The sequence below is a fragment of the Kryptolebias marmoratus genome, linkage group LG7, assembly GCF_001649575.2.
Source record: "Kryptolebias marmoratus isolate JLee-2015 linkage group LG7, ASM164957v2, whole genome shotgun sequence".
Taxonomy (NCBI): Eukaryota; Metazoa; Chordata; class Actinopteri; order Cyprinodontiformes; family Rivulidae; genus Kryptolebias; species Kryptolebias marmoratus.
The window spans coordinates 17931055-17950353 of NC_051436.1; the positions used below are offsets into that span (position 1 = coordinate 17931055).

The window sequence follows — 19299 nt, forward strand, 5'->3', positions numbered from 1 at the left end:
TACATCCAGTGATTACATTTTGAGAATTTCATTAAAATTTCATTGTCCTGTGGTTCAGGAGAGATCTTTCTTTTTTTGGAAAAAAAAAAAACATTATTACCCACCTTTCTGTTATAAATCAGTGAAATCCAGCATTTAATGATGGATCATTAGGCAACTAAATAAGTTCTTAAAGAAGCATCTTGATGGTCTATCTGAAGCATCTGCAGTAATAAAGTGTCAGAACCAGACTAAAACAAAAAAGTGGTGAAAAAAAAAAACATTATTAAGTGAGTTACATGTTTATAGCAGCAGGTGGCAGCAGAGTCAATAAAGCCCTGTTTGAGCCTCAGAAACCACCGAAGAAGAAACTCCTGCCTGTCATTGGTCTGAGGGTCGTAGAGCCAAGATGGCGGCGACAATGTTGAGGTCGCTCTCCAGCCTTGGACGTCCTTCAACTAAATTATTACTGAACAACAATTTACTGAGTCCTGGCTGTACGATCCTGCAGAACAGGTACGATAAGGAGAAGGAAACGGCGACGCTGGTTGCGGTGTTTGTTTCTGCTGCTGTTTGTTCTGAGCTGTCAACAACAAACCGAGAGGCTAATTATGCTAACATGCTAACATAAAGCTGTATTATCTAACCTCTGCAAAGCTGTCCGAGTCTCCTGTCACAGTCAGTGCTGTTGAGCGAGAAACATCTTTGTTCAGTGTGCTAAATGTATCAGTAACATTTAAAGTTGTTTTTACGGTTTTTTCGACTCCTTTAGCTGGTGGGTGGCACCGGCGGCATATTTCACACAGTGCTGTTTTTATTTTGTTTTTAAAGTGAGCTAATGAAGAGTCTGTAAATTACACATGCGATACTTTGCTCACCAAATGAAAACGCAAACTCTAGCCATGTTTTTATACTTCCTGTCTACATTCATTTTACACAAGCAGTGTTTAGTTCGGAGAGAAACTGTCTTTTATATGAGACAATCTACTTGCGATCAAGGATAGATTTAACCAAAACCCACTGCCGATTTTGCCCAAGGGAAGGGGAAAAAAAAACTCGTTTATTCACTCAAAAAGTTGCTCTTTGTGATCTTTTCTACTTTTAATGCAACTTTTAAGTGATTTTATAGCAGGTAGTTTTCTAGGGCGAGCTGAATGTGTTTGTTTTGAAATCTTAAAGATGCCATCACTGTTATAAGTCCTGTAGTGTTTGTTTTGGAAGGATCCTGGTGTCAAATTAAAGGTCTTTTCAAGATCTATCCAATGGCGCTAAATTTATCCAGTTTGTTTTAGTTCAGCTTCTAACAATAGCTTTTGTTCCTGTGTCAAATATTTAGTGTTGTCCATTTTATTTCACCATGTTTTAACACAAGTGAAATTAGTTTTAGTCACCTATAATAAATAAGCTCATCAGAATATTAAAAACCTAAATACTAAGTAGGTTTTGAAATAAAGCTTGTTCATTTTGATGTTGTGATATGTACAGATTACACAGTTGTCATTACATGGAAAACTAACTTTCTGTTGCATTAAAATATAACAATTTAAACCATCTTTAATTGCTCTGATGTATGCTTTGTTAGCAAAAAATGTCATAAATCGCAGGATGGATTTTATTTAAACTCTCTGAGACAGGGTTGACTCCAGTAGTTTATGGCAGTAGTTCTTGACTTTGGGGTTAGGACCCCACTGGATCATGAAACATCAAATGTGGGTCTTTAGATCTTCTTTTTCTTTCAACTGTTACCTTTTCAGGAGTCGCCACAGCAAGTCATCCTCCTCCATCTAACTCTGTGATTTGTCAGGAGCGATTTGTCACAAATCACTCCTGAACTTTTTCTCCATCCACTCCATCCTGCCTGGACTCTCTACTTTACTTCTTTACCACACTCCTTGTTTTCCTGGACAGTCGACCCAATCATGACTTGAAGTCTTGCACCTCTGTGACCTCTGCTCCTTGTAGCCTCATTGTTCCACCTGCCTCCCTCTCATTCACACACACGTATTCTGTCTTTCTACAGCTGACTTTCATCCCTCCACCTTTCCAAGTTCTCTTCCACCCGTTCCCCGTTCTCACCACAGATCATAATATCATCTGCAACACCAGAGCAAACAAGAAGGGGCTCAGAGCCGATCCTTGATGCAGTCCCACCTCCACATTGCCACATTGTCTGTCACTCCTACAGCTCACCTCACCACTGTCCTGCTGTCCTCCTACATGTCCTGTACCAGTCTAACACACTTCTCTGCCACCATATGTTGACCATATATTGAATTCTGGACCAAATGTCTCTAGCCTCTCTGTTTGTTGGGAATTGAAGGCAGTAGGATCTAGTATTTTTAGAACCAGAGTCTGTGCACTCGGGACCAGGGGCTTTACGTCCTGCCTGTTCCCCCTCATACAGTCATAGTGTTGGTTTACATGGACATGGCGACAATTAAAACTTGTACTGGGACCAGCCTGTGGGGGCCTTGATCTCACTCCGGCTTCAACTTCTGGGATCCTGTATGAGTCTATTATTTTTGTATATGGTCAATAGTCAGAAGTGGTAAGGTGAAAGAAATTTATTGAGAGAGTAGGAAGCGGTGGTAGCAGGTGGTGCTCATCGGAAAACACTGGTGTTCTAACCTCGTGGCTGAGACCTTTGTTGGCTGAAAACTCGTCAGCACCATTCAGCTGTAGTTCATGTTGTGTTGTTGTTTTGTGTTTGTTTCAGGCAGAAGCAATGGCAGCCAGATGTGGAGTGGCTGGAGCAGTACTCCGGCGCTGTAATGTACCCCTCTTCTACTAATCCGAAGTGGAAGGTTCCCCCATGGAACGGTACACACTGTCACACCTTTAAGACTTTTAGAGAAATCATTTCTGTTCTCTGCTTCTTTAAATCAAAAGGAAAATGTAAATTTAGCACCTGAAATTTGACATTCTGATAAAATCTTTAACTTCCTGTGCTGTAAGGATTAGAGTTATAAACCCTCAATGATTTTTAAAAATAATTTTTTTATTGTCATCTAGCTCTCAAAACGAAGGCACTGATGGAATTAATAACACATCCCTTTACTGTCTGTTATGCTTTCAGACAAAGATCCCTTGGTGGATCGGGATGTTTCCAACCTAAAAATGAACTTCGGCCCCCAGCACCCTGCTGCTCACGGCGTGCTGCGTCTGGTGATGGAGCTCAGCGGAGAGTCTGTGAAGAAATGCGACCCACACATCGGCCTGCTTCATCGAGGCACAGAAAAGCTGATCGAGTACAAAACCTACCTACAGGTACTGAGACAAGAGCGCCCCCCTTTGAAAGAAAAAAACCCTATTTTTGTTAACGACGGTTTAGGTTTTTTACATAGTGATGGAATAATTATATGAATGTTTTAACCACAGTGAACAGTAATTTACTATGAAGTTTGTCTTACAATACTTTGCTGTAAAATTCTTTCAAGAACTAGAGGAGTACAGTGAGTAATACACTATGTTTGTGCCGGTTTTTGATTTCAAGGTTTACCTGAGTGTTAAAGAGTCACAGGGTGAGAGCCATTGAATGTTTCTGTCACATGGTTCCTGCTGTTTAAATTCCTTTTATGAAGATGTCAGAGGAGTTGTCACTGGTTGTGTGGAGCACAGAGTATCACTCCCACAGGTTGCTACAAGCTGTCACTTCCCCCAAATTCTCTTGTTAAAACAGATAGTCAGCTTTTTGTGTTTTTTCATTACTGAAAATAATACCAGACAGTTGTTATAGCTAAAATATAACCAATATTACAACAATATGCAATATTATTTAAACAGGAGTAGTCGTAGTAGTTTTGTTTTTGAATAGAAGCAGTTCGATCAGGTGATACATTTTAATTGTTTTGTTTTAGATTACTGTGACACTGGCATTTGTGCTGAGTGGGGAAAAAATGAGTGCTGGTGTCTCATCTGCCCCCGTCCTTCCCCTCATTTGCATTTTTGTTTGCTGCTTTAATCAGAGAGGGACAAGAAAATTAGATATTTGTGACTTTAGTCCAGCTGTGGAGCATTTATAAGACTCTGCTACATCAAAACAAATAAAACAAGTTATGTGGGAGTCCAGAAGTGACCTAAACTTTTAGTAAAGTAGGATTTTACTTGGTTTTAAATCATTTTATACCGCATCAATCATAATGTTTTCACTCATGTATAAGACTTAATCAGTTCAGCAGCCACTGGTTAACCTACCTTGAAGGATTATAGTTCATGCTATATAATAACAATTGATTTATTGTTTATACTACTCATGACCAACAACCACAAAAGTAAAATGAAGCTGCTTAATAAACAAGAACAGACCAACTGAGAAACGCGTTCCTCTAGGGATTCAGTTCATGGCGCATCAGGCCACTGGGTGGCGTCGTTCATCCAGTCTGCTGACATAAGTTTAGGTATATTAAAGTTTTTTATATAAGCTGGTGCTCCTTGATCTGCAGTAACAATAATTATTTGCCTCCCATCATTTTATGCATTAAAACCCTTCAAAGGAATGCTGTAGTCTCATTAAAGTAGAGTTTGATTCCCTGCCAGTCAAAGTGGAGGGGTTGTTTTCCCCTAAAAAAAAAAAAGGTGAGTGCGTTTTCCAGAGGTTAAGTACTAGGTGTTATATATTTATCACCTTCATTGATCACATGTTCTTTACGGTGTCAGCTTGGCTTCTTCTCATCCATCCATCCATTTTGAGTCTCGCCACGGTGACATGGATCAGACTGCCCAAAGTTAACTTTCTTTGGTTTCTAGTGTGAGCTCCGTCTTTCTTCTCTTCTTCTCTTTTAAATCTGACAGCTGCTGCATTTGGTAATAGATTGAGTGGGTGGTGATGTCAGAGTTACTTTTTGAATGAATTATAACTTAGCATTTACACCATTTTCTTTTTTATAATTTCTTACAAACGTTTTTGCAATTAAACTTCTTCCACATAATTTGCTATTTTAACCGTTCATAGATATCAATCGAGAATACTGTGCTATGACTTTTTAGTAGTGGTAACTTTTATTCATTTTGAATTATTGAGCTTTATTTACATAAATGCATTTACATACATTTAGATCTTTTCAATTCCTTCTTCTTCACACTTGCTCTAATTTTGTCTCCTTGTAACGTTTATCTACCATCTTACTAATTTCAACTTTTAGATATAGTTTTTCTTATTGTAGTTTTTGGCAAGGATTTTGCTCATTTTACCTTCTGTTTGGCTCGTTTTAACTTTAGCAGTTTATAGATGGAGCGATAGCAAGAAAACAAATTTAGCTTTAATACCAGAGTCGATTGAAGTTTTTTTTAGTTGGTGTTATTTAACTTCTTTAATCTTCTTTAAGCTCCTCTTCTCTTTGTTCTTCAGGCTTTGCCCTACTTCGACCGTCTGGACTACGTTTCCATGATGTGTAACGAGGAGGCCTACTCTCTAGCTGTGGAGAAGCTGCTGAATATCCAGGCCCCGCCTCGGGCCCAGTGGATCAGAGGTACTGATGCTCAGAAGGCTTTACAAAACAATTATTTATATTAGGGACTGTTGCGACTCGACTGTGATGTGATCGGGATGAAGTATTTATCCAACTGAAATGTGAATTAGCATCTGTCCTGTTAACAATCTACTAACCCTGAAGCTACATCAATTCCAATCATTTGAGTTACCTTTAATAAGCAAGACAGTTTGGTTATTTTTAGAGGTTATGTTGGTTCGTTTGTCCGTCTGTTAGCAAGATTACTTAAAAACTAATGAACAGAATATGATGACATTTTCAGGAAATGTTTGGGTTTTTAAAAAAAAACCCAAAGTGAATAGTTTGGTGGTGATTCGAATCACAATCCATATGGTACAAGAGGGTTAGCGTCAATAACCCTGTGGCCATGGTGGAGGTTTGCACTTTCCAAGTGCTTCTAATCTTTAACAGTGTTCAAGAGTTTTTTTTTTTTGTTGTTTTTTTTTTACTTTTTATTTACCCTTTATTTAACCAGACAAATCCCACTGAGATAACAGATCTTTTTTTCTAGAGAGGCCTGGGCTTGAAGGCAGCTTAAACATGCATGTTCACTCGTTCACTTACTACATTGTGGTCACACAATACGGGGCGTAAAACAGTTGCCAGATCTTTCTTGCTGGGGTGACCTGTGAAGAAGGAAGCAGCTGAAAGAAGAACATGGGGTGTAGGGGACAACCAGCTGTTCATGTATCTGAAATACTGCTTGAACGCACGAAGCCTCATAAATGTGCAATGGATATTCAGTGTTGTGACATAAAAATCCTGTTGTCATTACATTTATTCTCCTCTGCCCACCGAGGAGGATAAATCCCTGGGGTGGGTAGAGTTTCTAAAGGTAGATGGGACTGTTGCGAATCGATGTGCATCAAGTTATGGACTGAAGCAACCCAGCTGTGCCTGAGGACTGAACCTTTGAACTGACTGTCAGCTTACTGACAGACTAATGTGAGCTCCTTCAGTCTAAGGAGACCCGTACCCGCTAAGGATGGCAAACTTTGAAAGAACTGCTTTGGACACACAAATGCTATAAGTGTTGAGGAGCTGACCTCATCTGGCCTGCTATCATCAGCCCAGATTCCCCGGACGGGCAGGGGAATCACCCTCGACGCTGATGTGGACCCAACCACAGCTGCACTATTCCTTCACAGCTCCAACAAACACAGTCAGGTGCTGGGGACGAGTCCGTAAAGACTCTTAGAATTTGAGTTGTTTTATTTAATTTTAATGCTCACAAACAAACTGGATTAAAAACTTTTTGTTAAATATTGACTATCATCCGAAGAAGAAGCCCGAAACACCGCCGTCTTTTCTGAGCCAAAGCTCTTTTCAAATGAACTGAGAGGAAGTTAAAACTGTTCTGTGGTCAGATGAATCAAAGACTGAAATTCTTTTTGGAAACTGTGGACACCATGTCCTCTGTACAAAAGGACCATCCACACCATCCAGCCCGTTGTCAGTGCTCAGTTCAAAAGCCTGCCTTCTCTGATGGTATGGAGGTGCATAGGTGCCTCTGGCATGGACAGCTTACACATCTGGAAAGATGCCTTCAATGCAGGTTTTTGAACCATTTATGCTGCCATCCAGCAAAGAAAACCCAGGACTGTAAAGAACTGGGGTCTCATTTATAAAAGATTGTGTAGGATTCATGCTAAAAGTGTGTCTATACCAAAAAAATTCAAATTTATAAAACCATGTGTACGCACACCAGCAAATTTACACCTTTGTAAATCACACCTGTACCCAAAAGTTTGTTCACAAGCCCCTGCCTCAGGTTCTGCCCTCCACCTGACCACATTCAACCATAAATGGTCGATTCAATGCAAAGCACCTCATGAATGTGAAGATGTATATAAATGAGCCAGCTGATCAATGTTATTTTTGGTTACCAATGGTAACCAAGGAGAAAAGAGCAAAGAAACTAAATTTCACCGAGGCAGAAATCGATGTGTCGGTGAGTGAGGTGGAGAACAAAAAAAAATATCATTTTTGGGAGCCACAGCAGTGGGGTTACAAATAAAAGGAAGAGTTAAGAAAGGTAACACGTTGTTACCACTGTTAATTCAGTGACTGGGACAGAGAGGACTGGGCCAAGGTGAAGAAAAAGTGGTCAGATTTTAGAGTGGAGGCAAAAAAGTGACTAACTGGCCACTGCCAGAGCATGTCAGCCACAGGTGGGGGTAAGGGCGTACCTGAACTGACACCTTTTGAAAGAAGGATGACAGGTGTCGTTCCGAAAAGTGATGGTCTGCCAAAACCTGATCATCCAGGGAGAGGAATGTGACGGGGAGAAAACTGAAATGTTCCTGAACTTGGCTTAAAGGCCTTTTTTCAAAGCTTATGATAAAGTCGATCTAAGTTGAAAGTTTGATTTTGGAGTGAAATTAAATATCTGAGAGGAATCGTGACGCAGTGCTGCTTCAATTCCCCACTTCACCATCTGTGTCGCCAGTTTCCCATCTCCAAAACAAGAGTATATGGTACGCATGGCTCAGAGTTTATGTGAGGGGCCGCACATTTTTCCGTCAAGTTTGTGTTTTATAGATCACAAACTTTGAGTGGAAAGCGACGTACGGCAGTCTTATAAATGAGACCCTTATTACCACAAACGCACAGGACAGCAGACAGTTGTTTGTTTGTTTTTCTTATTTTCAGGAGGTAGAGCCACACTTCCTGTTACTCATTCCTTCTCCCAAATACGTCTCCAGGGTCTCAGCACACTACTGCAAACTAATAAAGAGGAGCCTGGTTAGAAAACACCCCACAGCTTGTGCTCAATCATTCCCACCTGGCACTGTTCCCTGAACCATCACCTCAGCTCTGTAGTTTCATAATGAACTGATTTAAATTTATTTATTTAAATTAGCTTTTTCTAAATTCTCATATAGCCATTGTTGCTGACATGGCATTAAACCAAATCTGCTGCAGCACGGGGTGATGTTTGATGTACAGATGTAATCACTGGATTTAGCATAAAATGCCACCATATATACTAAATACTCCATTAAAGCCAGTTGACATCATGTCTTACCTTTTGGATCTCTTTAAATAGTTAATAAATAAAATACATGCTGCAGTAGTTTGCTGTCAAAGCTGTGATTGGAGAAGTGACCTCTGATATGATTGGGTTTTTTTTGTGTGTGTGTGTTTACAGTGCTGTACGGAGAGCTCACCCGCATCATGAACCACATCATGGCCGTCACCACACACGCCCTCGACGTGGGCGCCATGACACCATTTTTCTGGTTGTTTGAGGAGAGGGAGAAGGTCAGTGCGGTGTCTATCCCAGCTCCATGTTTCCACTTCTTTTCTGATGCAGTTTTAATGTGTGCAAGGCTTTGTAAGTTCTGGCTAAAAGTGGCTAAATGTGTGGATGAAAGATTTGCTCCTAGTCTACTGTTATGAGCTCAGTTCATCACAACTTTCAAATCCTTATAATTTGAGCTCAGTGTTTTCCAAAAATAAACAGGTATCTCTAAATGTAATGATATGAAATAGGACTGGGTGATATGCCTCAAAATATCTCAATATTCTGAAGCTTTATCATGATGTTCGATGCATATTTCTGTATTATTAAATCCTCTTTAAATCATTGTATTAATGTTTAATTCAGCACTGTAACCTAATGCAGCAGTGAACTGTGACTAACAGACATTGATCCTTTGGCTCTCGTTCGACTCCAGAACAAAAATAAAGACTGAGCACAAACATCTTCTGACCAATCACCCCATTACACCCAGCACATATTTGATGACGACGGACCCGAGTGAAAAATGAAGCACAATCAAACACACAAAACAAACTAAATCTGTTCTCATGTACACAATGTACGCACAAGCAAGCTGAGGTGTAAATACAGCACATTGTGACCAAGACCTTTCTAAAACGACCGATGTTAAAGGATAATAACTACAGATCAAAATAATCGATAACACAGGCTGTGAGGCAGAGGTTGAATAAACCAGAATAAACAGAGTTAGCACAGTGATTACAGTAACATTTGATGATGGCAATAATTAATGAGTCCATCCCTCAACTCTTTTGTCCAGTAATTTATTATTTTTTTTAGCATCGTGTGTGACGGTTGTTTTCAGCTAGCATGTTAGCAGCAGGGTTAACTGTCTCCATGAGTTTAAATCATCAGGTAGAGCACAAAGACTGACATTTTCCCAGAGACGACAATGTTGACGCCTATCAGGCACATAGTCACTTTCAGAAAGTCTTCTGTAAACTTCCTAAATCAGGAATGCTGAAATCCCTCCATGTAAAAAAAAAAAAAAAGAAAAAGCTGAGCCAGTTCCAGTAATTAACCTGAGTTTGTTCAAAGTCTTCCTGGTTCAATCCAAAGATCCAGCTCTGTTTTTCTGCAGAAACAGACTGATAACTGCTACTTCCCACGCTTCGAAAACATAAACCCAGAGCCCACTTCCCTTTTCTAGATGAGCGGGGAAGGGAAGGAGGTGGGAGTCTGCTGGGGTTGTAGGATGGAGGGGGGAGTGATCTGTGATGCGTTTGAAGATTCTGGGAAAAGCTTAACTAAGTGAATTAGATGCCATTCACTAAAAAATATCCATGAAAATTTAAACTCGATATTTGCAATATAGTCACTGTTGATATTGCACGAGGGAACACAGCATCTCAAATATACTCGATATCACTCCGGCCTACTGTGAGTGTTGAGTTGAAATTAGTTTGGGCATTTTGTCGTGGTTGGAATGATAAGGTAAATGGGAAGATTGTTTAATTTGATCTGTTTATTAAAGAAAATGTCAAGCGGGAAATCCAGGGAATGAATCAAGCAGTCAAATATGTTGACATTAAGATTGTAAAAAAAAAGGTTTGTTTTTTCTTATTAGCAAAAGAGAAACAAGGACAGACTCATCTGAGTCTTAAATGAGTTAAATGAGTAACCACTTCCTGTTTCAGTAGCGCTCGCCTAGCAAAATATCTCATTGACCACTGCACTGATTTTAATGAAACTTTCACAAAGTAATCACTGGATGTACAGTAATACAGTAATTATGAATTGAATCCCCTGCAACGGGTTATGTATAAGTTTAAAATTTGTATTTTAAACAAATTTTGTCTCTATTTAGAAATACTGCAAATGTAAATAATTCGTTTCCACCCCGCTCCCTCAAAGAACCCGCACAGCGCTCAGTAGAACAGTCGTTTTTAGCATCCAGGCTTTATTTCTACCTATTGAAATAATAAGAAACATTGTGTGACAAAACAAGCAACACTAAAATGACAAATGAACCGTTTCTATCACACTTTTATAAGAGATGCTGTTGGAAGGCATTAGTGCAGCGCAGATGGAGGAGAAAAACAAGAACCGTCTCCTTCAGTAATAACTTCTGAGAAGTCAGGAGGGATCCTCTCCGCTGTGAAGTTTTGTGCCATAATGATGTCGTCGTACAGATTTATACTGTGGGCAGTTGTGTTTTCACAGGTGGGCAAATTCAAGTTGAGCTCAAAAAACTGTAATTTGGAGGCACCAACATCAGTCATCATCAAAAATTAGGATTTAAACGTGTTCATAATTAGAGGTTCTGTTGTAAATCTACAACTGATTACCTTTAGGAGTTATTCCAATTCAAGATGGCCACCAATAACTACCTGAATGAGCGAGATCTCTGCCATGAACTGTTTGCCTTAACCCTGTGTCTGTTAGCAAAATATCTCATGAATCACTGCACAGATCGTAATGAAACTTTCAGAAAGGGATCATTAGATGTACATCTACAACTGATGAACTATTGGGGTGAACCCAATTCAAGATGGCTGCCACAGGTGACCAGCATTAACCAATGAAAACATGTCTGGAACTGGATACTGAGCTAAAATTTGACGTGGTAGTGGCTGAGAGTCATCCTCAACACTTACTCTGACTGCTAGCAGATCTTGCAGTATTGTTTGAGGTGGTGTCATTTACAAGGATTGACCAAAACAGCTATAACTCTCTCTTCTCCTATAAGTTGATTTTAGTCTAAAACTCCAGCGTGAAAGGCAGCAGGCTGGGCGCTATGCGTCCTGGGCCTTTGATTTAAAACTAATGAACGTTGAGTTTCTCCTGTCCCCTGACGTTTACGGCACACAGTGACTGCCATAAAGAGCTTAATGTTGACGAGACAGGACTTCAGCTAAAGTAAATCATTGTACAGGTAAACAATCTGCTGAGCCAACAAGTCTGACCTTATTGGACCACACACTGTAGCTGTTTTAGATCTTTTTACTGTGGGACTTAGTTTCTCTCTGGTGCTTTGACATCCAGCCAGAAAACCATAATGTCAGATGTCTTTCTGTTAAAGTCTTCTCTTTGTCTTGTAGATGTTTGAGTTTTACGAGCGCGTGTCTGGAGCCAGAATGCACGCGGCGTACATCAGGCCAGGAGGCGTTCATCAGGTGGGACAACCACTGAATGAAGCTCTGTGTCCTCCTAATCAGACCTCCTGACGTGGACAGGCAAACAGTCAGACAGGCCTAATTGATCCTGTTTTTTTATAGAAACTGTCAGTGAAGATAAAACACTGAAAGGCCGATCACAAAGACATACGTTTTGTATTTGAATCGCTTCGGCAGTCACATAGAGGCAGAAATAAGTCCAAGTTATGCTGACTGTGTTCCAGGATCTGCCGATCGGCCTCATGGATGACCTCTATGAATGGGCCAAGAATTTCTCACTGCGAATTGATGAAGTCGAAGAGGTAAGGAAGTCTATAAACATGGAATGATTTGAATAATAAAATGTGAGAAATACATGTAGTTAGGAGACGTTCATCATTCTGTTGGGTCATATCGATGCAGATGTTGACCTTCAACCGGATTTGGAAGCAGCGTACTATAGATATCGGGATCGTCAGTGCTGAAGATGCCCTCAACTGTGGCTTCAGGTAAACCTCCAGAAGAAATTAACTTTTAAAAATGTGACATTTAAATGCTATAAAGATGAATTTGTTTTTTTGTAAATATAATAAAAAATAATCGAATTTGTAGTTTCAGTTTTGATTTGTGAAATTGTCACAAAACGACTGTTGTTAAAAGTATTTTGCCACGTTTTGCTTTCCAAGAAGACTCTTGTTTGCTTTGTTTTCTGAACGAGGCGCTCTTCCACTCTTTGCGTCCTCCTGTCCGTCTGTGGGATGTGACGTGGGGAATGAGGGCAGGCAGATGTCTGCTTCAGGCATTCAGAAATAACAACCTTTATCAACAAGCGCTAAGGTTATAGTAGAACAGCGTCTGAATGAGCTGTATGCTCTGAAAGAACAGTTATTCATAAATGAAGAACGTTAGCTTCTCATCTTCATCGAACCTTTCTACATGGAAGCACATCAGCAGAAACCAGACGTGTGTTTGTTAAGGCTTTGTAGCTTTACGTGTGGAATAAATTATTTCTCTTTAAAATAATAATCCAGCTTCACCTCTTTGAGTGACGTTTTGTTAGAACGTGATAGTAGCCTGAGTGCTAAAAAAAACTAACTATTGTCAATAAAAACAACAGAAACAAAAGTCTGCAGTGTCCGAAACATCAAACACATAATCTAACATGATGGAGCTGAAGGCACAAAGGATGAGCGCCCCCCAGTGGCTGGTTGCAGTACAGTTTTTAGTTTCTGACCCTTTCTGTAAACCGACAGAACATTTTCCTTCCTAAAAATAAAAAATGCACTTCAGGAAAAAATACAAAATGCAATTGCTGATTTTTGTTAATTTGTGTAGTTCTTAATTTGGTGCTGTGTGTTTTTCTTTTTTTTTTTTTTTCTTTTTTTTTAAAAATGTGCTTGATTTTAATTAGTGATTTGAGGTCTAAAACGTGGCCTGTTCCACTGACTGGTGTCAGGCTGTTCCAGAGGTGGGAGGGTGTGTAGGCAGGACTTTGGTATCGACGCAGCACCACACTCAGGTCTCAGACAGGAAGTAGTCCGCTTCACACACACAGATAACATTTTTATTAAAGTCCTGTTTGCTGTTTGTTATCCACTTACAAAATCCGAAGCTTTTGGGCTGTTTAAAACGTTCTTAATACTTTATCAGGGCTGAATTTAAAAGCATTTACAAAGGGATCAAAATAGGATGGAAGTAAGTTATATTCCTTTTTTGCATACACAGTCTTCATTTAATTAAAACACTCATTTCCCAAACATGGCCGACAGTTTAGCTTCAGTTTTAGACAATGAAAGTTAGTCGCTTCGTCCATCTTTATTTATGTCCAGAAGGCAGTTACAGAACAATACATTTACTCTATATTTACTGTAATAATATTTAAATCTAGGGTGAAGTTTAAACTTTTATATAAAGCAGTTTTATTTTGCAAAAAGGATTCTTTCTTGACTTTTGTGTGAAACAAACCTGGAATTTAGTTTTTCCTGAAAGCCTGAAATGTTTTCACCATAAATGACTTACAGGCTGACTTTAGGCCCTTTTTACTAAATCAGATTTTTGTTCAAATTTGTCAAGATTCATAAAACATTGGATATTTTCTCATTTAATCATTGACCTTTTTATGAATCCACCATATCATAAAACAGTTTCAGGTGGAAAAAAATGTTGCATCTTAAAACGTGGATATTGGAAAATTAAAAATGTAATTTGGAAAAAAATATCTAAAAGATCTCACAGAGCATGAAAGTGTAGTAGAAGTTTTTTATATGCAGTATATTGGTTTTTATACAGAGGCCTACATTTAAATAAATATTTTGTCGGGCGTTTTAAGGGAAAGTTCAGGACATTTTTGTGTTTTAAGGTAGTTCATTGTTCTTTAAGTGTAATAAATGCATAATGTTTCTATTGTGTTCCATAGTTGTCGTTACAATATTGATCAAAGTAATGATTGATATTTATTTTTTTGCCCTGTTTCATCCCAAACCCTGCCCTGTGTTGTTTTGTCTCCTGATCCTCATCAGTGGTGTGATGCTCCGAGGCTCAGGGATCAAGTGGGACCTGAGGAAGTCGCAGCCGTATGACAAATACGATGAGGTGGACTTTGATGTTCCCATTGGAAGCAAAGGAGACTGCTACGACAGGTGAAACATTCAGGAAAAAAACAAAAGATTTGAATTTAGACAACATAAAGGTCAACATAAATAGAGGCAACAAAGATATAGACTGATTTAGGGCTGCAATTAATGACTATTTTGGGAGTCGACTAATCTGTCAATATTTTCTCTAATTAGTCGATTAGTCAACAGTTGTTTCAGTTCTCCTCTGGGCTCCAGTCTGCCCTGTGAAGAATCACTCTGCATTAATGGAAAAACAGGACAACCCACAGCTCAATAAAACAACGACCTGTGCAAGGTTTCAATCTAAAAACGTGGAAATGAGTGAACACAAATCAGAAAAGTCCAAAAATTAGATAAAATACAAAACGGTAACAATCTAGAGTTCATAAAAGCTACTAACCACTCATTTACCCAACATTAACATGTCTGTCTGTTAGCGAAAATATTTCATAAACCACTGGACAGATTTTAACAAAACTGACAAAAATAAATAAATACCATTTGGAATCAACCATATTCAAAATGGCTACCACAGCTAAACTGACCAATTTTCAACAGATATTGAGCTAAAATTTGTCGTGGTAGTAGCTGAGAGGCGTTCACAGCACAGGAGTGGGACTGTTTTTAGCCTCAAACCGATTGGATCTCTTATTTCTCAAGATAAAGACGATCCTAGTGTGAAACTCCGGCATGAACAGCGGCGGGCGATATGCATTCCTCCGAGGAATTCTGTGCCTTTCAGTGAAATGATCCCCTGCCTTTGTAAATCTCTGTCTCAAGTTTTTCCAACCCCCTCCCATCTAATCTAATTGTTGCAGTTTGTCCCAGTTTTTGGCCTAGTTTCTGTTCCTACAGTGAATTTTATCCATCAGATTTTAAAAATAAAACAAAACAACTGATAATAAGTCCAGTTGTGTCTTTAATTTGTCCTGTGTAGAACCAGACTGAGCCCCAGAGCAGTCCTGTCCGTCACAGCTGATAATAAAGAGTGTGTGTGTGTGTGTGTGTGTGTGTGTGTGTTCAGGTATCTGTGCCGAGTGGAGGAGATGAGGCAGTCCCTGAGAATCATGCTCCAGGCCCTCAACAAGATGCCAGAGGGAGAGATAAAGGTGGACGACGCCAAAGTGGCCCCGCCCAAACGCTCTGAGATGAAGGTGATTCTGGGAACCGATGAGCTTTTTGTCTTTTTGTCCTCACTTAATTATTCAGCTGTCCTCTAACCTCTGAGTTGTAATGTCTGTATTTATTTGCTCTCCTTAGACCTCCATGGAGTCTCTGATCCATCATTTCAAACTTTACACAGAGGGCTACCAGGTGCCCCCAGGGGCCACGTACACCGCTATAGAGGCGCCTAAGGTGAGACCAATCAGCTCCACCTCTTTGGTTTTTCTGACTGTGTCTATAAGTGCCCCAGTTGAAGATGTATATTTTATGTACACATAATCTTTTGAAGTTAATAACATTTTAATAATCCTTAAGGGAAACTGTATTGATGGACTATGAGGAAAGATTGAGGTAAAATGATAATTGACAGAGAGTAATGAGCAGTCTGACTGAGGGTTTTCCTCCTGGAGCAAACTGTTTATTACCAGAGCAGAAGAAGACAGTAATGTTTAAAGGTTTGGAGTTTTATTCAGCCTCTACATGGCTGGAGTGAATAAATCCTGATTGCTGTGGTAAGAAAAAACCTTTTGTTTTTGTCTGATCCGCTGGTGTTTACTCTATAACTTAGCCCTGACCCTACCCCAGTGGTGTCCAATCCTGGTCCTGGAGGGTCACCATCCTGCATGTTTTAGGTGTTTCTCTGCTTTGACACACCTGATTTCAACGACTAAGTGATTAACAGGACTCTGCAGAACATGAAGACCTGCTGAAGAGCAGAGAAACATCTAAAACCTGCAGGATGGTGGCCCTCAGGGACCAGGATTGGACCCCCCTGCTGTCAGGCCTTGTCCACGCAGAAACAGTCTTTCAAAAACAATCATTTTATTTGCCGTTTTCAGAACTATCCTCGTAAACACGGCACCATTTTTAGAAATGTTTTCATCCACACGGGAAAATGCAGAGAACCACCCAAAACGGTGTAGTAACTACGTCAGGCCTGTAGGTGGTGCTGTGATTCTGTCATGAAAATGCACCAGAAACAGGTTTCAGATTATGTGGTGTAATAATAATGAGTTCTTGCTCTGCTCTGCTCTGTTTAAGGCTGTTATTATTTATCAGCCTTGTCCGTTCATTGAAGCCATACAGTGCATGAAACTAGCATCTGCAACACAAACACAAGCATGTAATCTGTCATTGCTCCGTCTGTCATGCCTCGGGCTGCAGGTCAGATTAGAAGTGGGATTATGACATTGTTGTTTGGTTTTGGCTGTGAACATGAAAACACAAGGGTGGTGTTTTTGGATTTCTTTACTGTGGCTCCTAAAAGGCTGTTTCTGTGTGGACGCAGGACTGAAACCATAAAGAAAACATCAAGCTCACCGAGATACAACCTCACAAAAACCAAACCTTGAATCTATTCACACCTAAGTCGTAAACCCAAACCCAAAAATGACATTTCACACTATCAGAACTGGGTTTTGGTTCACATAAGGACTTTAATACCACAAAAGGTCCTAAAACAAGGGACAAAAACCAAGTACACACACAGACACAGGCTTTTAACACTTTTTTTTTGTGTCTTTTATTTATTCAGCGCTAATTATTATCACACAAATGTCAGCACAAGTCTCTTACATCGAGCGTCCAGCTGAACTCAATTATTCTGAATACAAAGAAGTTTTTAACCTCTGTGGGAAAAAACAAAACTGAATCATTTCTCACACTTAACTAGGGCTGATGTTTGCAACCAGTACAGGTTTTCTGTTTTAGCCCAAAGATGAAAACAAAATACTGAATAGAAACGAAGCACAGGAAGTAAGGAAATGTGTGTTTGGTTGGTTATTTCTTTGCTGTAACAATACAATCTTATATTGTTGGAAAGCCTGTTTCTTGTGCTGCATGAGGTAGAAAATGCATTTGTGGGTTGCAGCCGTGAAAACGTTTCCAGATCTTCTCTGTCGAAGTCAAACTGCTTCTTCTGCTCCAGGTTCTGGTTACCAGGTGTCTGAGTGGCGCCTCCTGTGAGCACCTGTCGTTTCGGGGCAGGTGTTACTCCTCCCAGTGGCGAAACAATTTGGTGCATTAGCGCCACCTTGTGACGGTGCTCACCAGGCACCGGTGGGGTACAAAGACGATGGCTTATCAAAATGACATTTTTGCGTTAATTCTACCAATTAGTTTCTCCAAACAACATGTCATAAATCCCTGCCCACCTCTGCTCCTAGCTCTGAACTCCACTAAATGAGTCTCTTCTTCTGGTGACAGCTGCTACAAGTTGCCTCAGACAGCTGTTAAATCATTTTTTTTTTTAATTCCAACCTTGTTGGAAACCATTTATAGTTCAGCTAAAACTCATTCGAGTGGAGAAACCAATCAAAAACTTTGAAATCTTAATTATGTTTTCCTTTAAGCAGTCGTAGCATCGTCACTTCAGGTGCATCGTTCTGATCTTCTGTTAAAAGGCTAATGAAACCCGTCTTTTCTTGAATAATGTGACTTTTAAAACATTTCTTGTTGAAAACGGCCCCATAATCTGATACAAAGTTAAGGAATTGTCAGGGAAACCTACTTGTCTGTATTCATTTTTTATCTCTTGCTCTAATTTTCAGGAATTGACACACAAACACATGAATTATGAATGAAGTTTCAGCAGTTTGAAACAACTTTTAGTATTTCTTTTTGTTTAAAAGTTGCAGACTCGAACACCCGACAGATGGACGATCGTCTGCAGTGTCTGTTTAATTTACAGCTGCAGCTCAAACGTTTTCGCTGTTAGAACGTGACATAAAACAGTGGCCCTGACACTTTTACAGCATATTCAATGGCGATTTCCTGTTCTACTTGTTCTATATTATGCTCACTGGACTGTATGTGTTTCCTGCAGGGGGAGTTTGGGATTTATTTGGTGTCAGACGGCTCCAGCAGACCCTATCGCTGCAAAATCAAAGCTCCTGGATTCGCTCACTTGGTGTGTATCTCATGAAACACAGTGGAATAAAACAGCTACTGGTCAGCAATCATTTACAACAGTTAGGGGCTCGGCATCTTTGATAGCTGTGTTTCTTTTTTTTCTTATATATTTGAGTCATTTTTTAAACGGCGCAGAAACTCTTCTTCCTGTTTGTGCCTGAGCTGTTGGCTGCAGTTTAACATTTAAAGTTTTGAGGCCGAACAAACTCACAGCCGGTCATGGCCGTTCAGGCTGTGACGAGACTGCAGCTCATTAAGAGCTCAGAGGTCAAGGGTCACTGCTTTCCTGATGCATTGTGTGTTTGCAGGCCGGTCTGGACAAAATGTCCAAGGGACACATGCTAGCTGATGTGGTGGCCATTATTGGTAAGTATCTTTGCACTTTAAAAAAAAAGGAGAAAAAAAAAGAAGCAGAAGTTGGTATAAAGTTGCTTCACACTTGTTTTTTTGTTGTTTTTTTTTCACACAGGAACACAGGACATCGTGTTTGGTGAAGTTGACCGTTAGCGTCATGTTAATGAAGACGCCGACCTTCTTCCTGTTCTCTCTTCACTGTAGGGACATTTTCAGCCGATCAATCTGCTTCTTTATCCGTGACGCCCCAAATGAACCTAATAAATGTTTTATCTCTGACGTGAAGCCACTTGTTTGTTTTCTTTCTCTCTTTTTTAAAAAAAAAAAAAAAAACTGCTCCGTTTTCTTATGAAATCGCGTATTTGACGTATCAGCAGATACCAAGGCCTCGGGTGGTGAAGTCCTTC

At 39.8% G+C, this 19299-nt stretch overlaps 1 protein-coding gene across 1 annotated transcript; it reads left to right on the top strand.

Annotated features, from left to right (window-relative positions):
* The first annotated feature begins 340 nt into the window (after positions 1-340).
* ndufs2 (NADH:ubiquinone oxidoreductase core subunit S2) lies at positions 341-19177 on the top strand. Its single transcript, XM_017422099.3, has 14 exons — positions 341-495; positions 2696-2799; positions 3056-3246; positions 5327-5447; positions 8620-8732; positions 11796-11870; positions 12095-12172; positions 12273-12358; positions 14369-14488; positions 15489-15618; positions 15725-15820; positions 18453-18536; positions 18847-18904; positions 19008-19177. Exons 1-14 carry the CDS (start codon positions 389-391, stop codon positions 19043-19045), a joined length of 1401 nt encoding a protein of 466 aa, XP_017277588.1. The 5' UTR covers positions 341-388; the 3' UTR covers positions 19046-19177.
* The last annotated feature ends 122 nt before the right edge of the window (positions 19178-19299 follow it).